This window comes from Durio zibethinus, chromosome 18 (genome assembly GCF_047325235.1).
Source record: "Durio zibethinus cultivar Kanyao isolate XHJ-2024 chromosome 18, ASM4732523v1, whole genome shotgun sequence".
In the NCBI taxonomy this organism is placed as follows: domain Eukaryota; kingdom Viridiplantae; phylum Streptophyta; class Magnoliopsida; order Malvales; family Malvaceae; genus Durio; species Durio zibethinus.
This window is the reverse complement of record NC_143179.1, coordinates 18932264-18936430: the sequence shown is the minus strand read 5'-3', so window position 1 is coordinate 18936430 and position 4167 is coordinate 18932264. Positions and strand designations below refer to the sequence as shown.

The following is a 4167-nucleotide window of genomic DNA, read 5'->3' as shown; positions in this document are numbered from 1 at the left end:
TAAGATTAGAATCAATCTATTTTAGGAATTAAAAATTTAAAAATACTTTAATTTAGAAAAAAATCCCATATTTTTGAACCCAAATCTATTGGAGTTTATTCTTTAACTAAAATAGTGTAAAATCTTTATTCTGATTTAAATTTTATACTTAAATAAAGGTATTTTAATCTAGTTGGATTCCATGTCCCTCTCGAAGTTGGCGAAAACAATATGAGAATAGGATGGAAAGAAGAAAAGGGCGTTGTTTCCGTTCACTGACTTCAGGACTGCAACTCCGCGACTTCTCTAGTTCCATTGTTTCTTTGGGTGTAATGGGGAGTTAAATGGGGAGTTAAGGGACCCACACCTCCGAGCAGGAAACATGTTGGTAAAGCCAGCTGCAATACAAAGCGGATATCCTACTTTAATTCTATCAGATTTGCTAGGCAACTCAACAGAAAATAAAGAATATGTTAAGAACATATCAAACGATGATCAAGAACAAAATTGAAAAACCCAAAAAAAATTTCTAACTTAGTTCATCTTAAAATGGGCAAAGTCCCAACAAAATTCTATTTTCATAGTCCAAATTATAGAAGAAAGGAAAATTAAGAAAAAAAAAGGGGTTGCCTTTTTTTCTATTTACTTGATAAAAATGATAATAATGAAACTTACAAAGAAGTGAACTGCAACTTTGAATGCGCTGTAGTGAATTTGATTATTATGTAAAATTTGATTTTGAAGGAATATGAATTTAAGTAAATATGTTTTAAGATTTTGAGAATAAAAATATATTTTGCTAAAAAAAAAAAGAAATCAAAAGAAATTGCTTTGAATGTGATGCAATAAGATTTGCCGTAAGTTTTGTTGCGTTTTAGCTACAGGAAAGAAAAAGAATGGAAATTACTTTTACATCATTTAACGAAAGATGTTGATATGAAGCTGATATAAAATTTAATTAGATCAAAGTAATTTTGTTTAAAAATAAATTTTAAATATATTTTATTTGGAGAATTGAATTTGAAATTACCATAATAAAAGAAAAAAACTAAAACCTAATGGTTGAATTTCTCCTTGCATTATTAATATGAAACTGATATAAAATTTAATTAGATCAAAGTAATTTTTTTTAAAAATAAAATTTAAATATATTATATTTGGAGAATTAAATTCGAAATTACCTTAATTAAAGATAAAAGCTGAAACCTAATCCTTGAATTTCTCTTCGTATTGTTGATGAAGGGCAAATATGAACATAAATGTAATAAAAAAAATAAAATATGATAGGTCATTGCACTACAAAAAAACAAAGATTTGGTAACTTTTTTGGTAGCATTTTCAAGCGCTGTCATGCTTTTATAAATTTAGAAGCTTTTTCTTTTTTTTTTTTTTGGTGTATGGGAAGTAATATGAAGATAGTCTATTAATTCATTTCTGGCTAAATATTTGAAGTCAATGGAAAAAAAAGACATGGATAACATATTCGGAACAAACAAAATCATGTGCATTGAAAACAACCTTTGCGGTGACTTTGCCATAAACTATACCTACACTACAAAGCTAGCAAAGAAAACGAGTGAAATGGGATGGCTTTTCGCCCATATCAACACAAACACAGACAATAAATGCAAATTTCATGATTTTTAATTTCTTTACTATTGACCTTTTCTTGACCTTTTTCAATGCTAATAATGAAACTTTTTAGCAATCTTTGGCTTTTTAATAAAAAATTTATATATTTCACTAATAAAATTTATTATAAAATTTTTTTTTTCAAAAAGAAGAACATCTCCAAAAATTAAATTGACACTGAAATTAGCAAGATACGTGCTGGGTCAAATCCTATCAACAACTATGTTAAGAGATGGAAATGAGATTGGCATTTCAGCCTACCTCCTTTGTTAAATATAAAAGTTGACAATTCAACTTAAAATCAAGGTTAAAATTCTACTTTTAACTTCCTTTTTACAATTTAAAAATTTTATTGCCTTTACGATGACAATTTAATCTTTTGTAGTATGCAAATTGTAATAATTATTAGTCCATTAAACTTATTTTTAACTAGTTTTAAATTCGTATGATGCATAAAAATATATTCACATATCAGTAAATCTTATGTAAATATAAATTATTTAAAATGATAATATAAGCTATGGAGTTTATGAACAACTCATAACTTCTATAATTATTTTTATTCAAATTTATATATTTCAATATAATAAAAAAATTAATTACATATTGAATATATTTATGCAATTATCATCAGTTCTAAAGAAAACTCAAACTATAATTTATTAAATCCAAAAAATCTCTAAACAAAAACAATAATATTTTCGATTTCAAGAAATTAAAAATTTCATATTTAAAATCAATCTAAAATACAAACTTTTTTCATGGGAGATTTTTTCATAAGTTATTGTTGAAGCAAAGATACAGAAATTCTTTCTCTAAGTATTTCTTGTTATCTTTGAAGTAGGTGTTATTTTACTTTATTAGCCAATAGATTTCATAGATAGAGGTGAAGAGATAGATAAAACAGCAATCTATGATTTGACAACAGTTGAGTTATAATCTAGACTATATAACTTTATAACAAATATAATCATTATAATAAGTTTATGTTTATCTCTTTTGACATTTAAACTTAGAATCATAATCATACTTCTTATTCACTATAAGTTTGATACTACTTGTCTCAAGATTATATTTGGTTGCTCTCGTCTTGAACACTCAAATTTTATCTCAGAGATCTTCAAATATCTCTTGGATTTTATAATCTCCATTTTCCTAAATCATAAGTATAAATATGTCATTCGATTAATTTGAATATTAAATAATATTAAAATATTTTTTAACTCAATATCTTAGCAAATATTTCATAAAGATCATCGATATCTCTATTAATTAAATTCTTAGCTTTTGTATTGAACTGTACGAATATCGCCTTTTTTAGAATTATCATATGCCTCAATATTCAACTTGTACCTAAAAAAATACAAAATTATACAATTATAATATAATATAATAATTTAAAATACTTTTATTATCATTATGGAATAATAAATTTTTTATGTATCAAATATAAAAAATATAAATACAAATTACCTTGGAGTTGGATTAGGAGCATTAACCTAGCAGGAATAATAATGAAATTTTCCATCAATTTCATATAGTTTCTTACATGACATATAGTACCAACCAAAAGTGAAATCAACTTTTATTATAGTGACACCACTGGTGAAAGACTTTTCCCATATATTCCCAATTATCTTTAAACTAATTATCAACAAAAAAAATATTAAAAAAAGAAAGCTAATATAATAGTTAAAGAAATATAAAAAGCACTAATTTAGACAATTTAGATTTCAAAAAGAGATAAAACTTTTATCTTTTATATATTTATATTAATTATTAGGTATTAGATTGGATATACGATTTTAAGATAAAACATTTCATGCTTTTTTGTGTATTCGATTGCTTATTCATGCTTATTTTGTTTTCATTGTTGTTTTTTTTAATCTTTTACTAAGGGATTCCTATTTTTTTAAAAGATAATATTATTACCGATACAATATGCATGAATTTGCTTGCTGTTAGAAGAACACAACCTTTTTTTTTTTTTGTTTAAAGAAAAAAAATAAAACCTATTAGAAACCTAAAGAGAAAATAAAAGAGCATGTACTATAAAATAAATAGCTTTATTCTCTTCATTCATTTTTTTTATTAATAAAAGTGAATGTTAAGAAAGATCATACAAAATAACGAAAAACAGAATCAAGAATCCCAATTATAGATCAGAATCCATGAATTGTCTTTGTTGTTCTTTAGATATAACCCATCATCTTCTGCTTTCCAAAAACACTCCTTGAAATCACACTTATCAAGCAATTCGCGATTGACCCAATATACATCGAAACGTCCATGGTGATTTGCCCAACTCATGTTGCACCAAAAAAGTTTCGTTCCCCCAAAGTTAGCCTCAAATGTCCAATACCATTCTTTGGACATTTGGATTAGGTGCACACCTAAATCGTCATCTTTGGATTGGCAATGTATAGTCAATTCGTTGTCGCTCAACCCATTGATGATGTGAACATAACATCTCTTTCCGGCATGAGCAAGACTGATTTGGCTTAAGGCAATGGCTACTACAAGTAGGATGGCCATGAATTTGTTGGAAATGCCCAT

The 4167-nt window shown here is 25.9% G+C and overlaps 1 protein-coding gene across 1 annotated transcript; it reads right to left on the bottom strand.

Annotated features, from left to right (window-relative positions):
* Nucleotides 1-3753: 3753 nt before the first annotated feature.
* Nucleotides 3754-4167, bottom strand: LOC149513828 (S-protein homolog 1-like). Its single transcript, XM_089748132.1, has one exon. The coding sequence runs from the start codon at nucleotides 4165-4167 to the stop codon at nucleotides 3754-3756; it is 414 nt and encodes a 137-aa protein (XP_089604258.1).

Coding starts and splice junctions, on each gene's coding strand:
- LOC149513828 (XM_089748132.1), bottom strand. CDS start 4,167: ATGGGCATTTCCAACAAATTCATGGCCATCCTACTTGTAGTAGCCATT.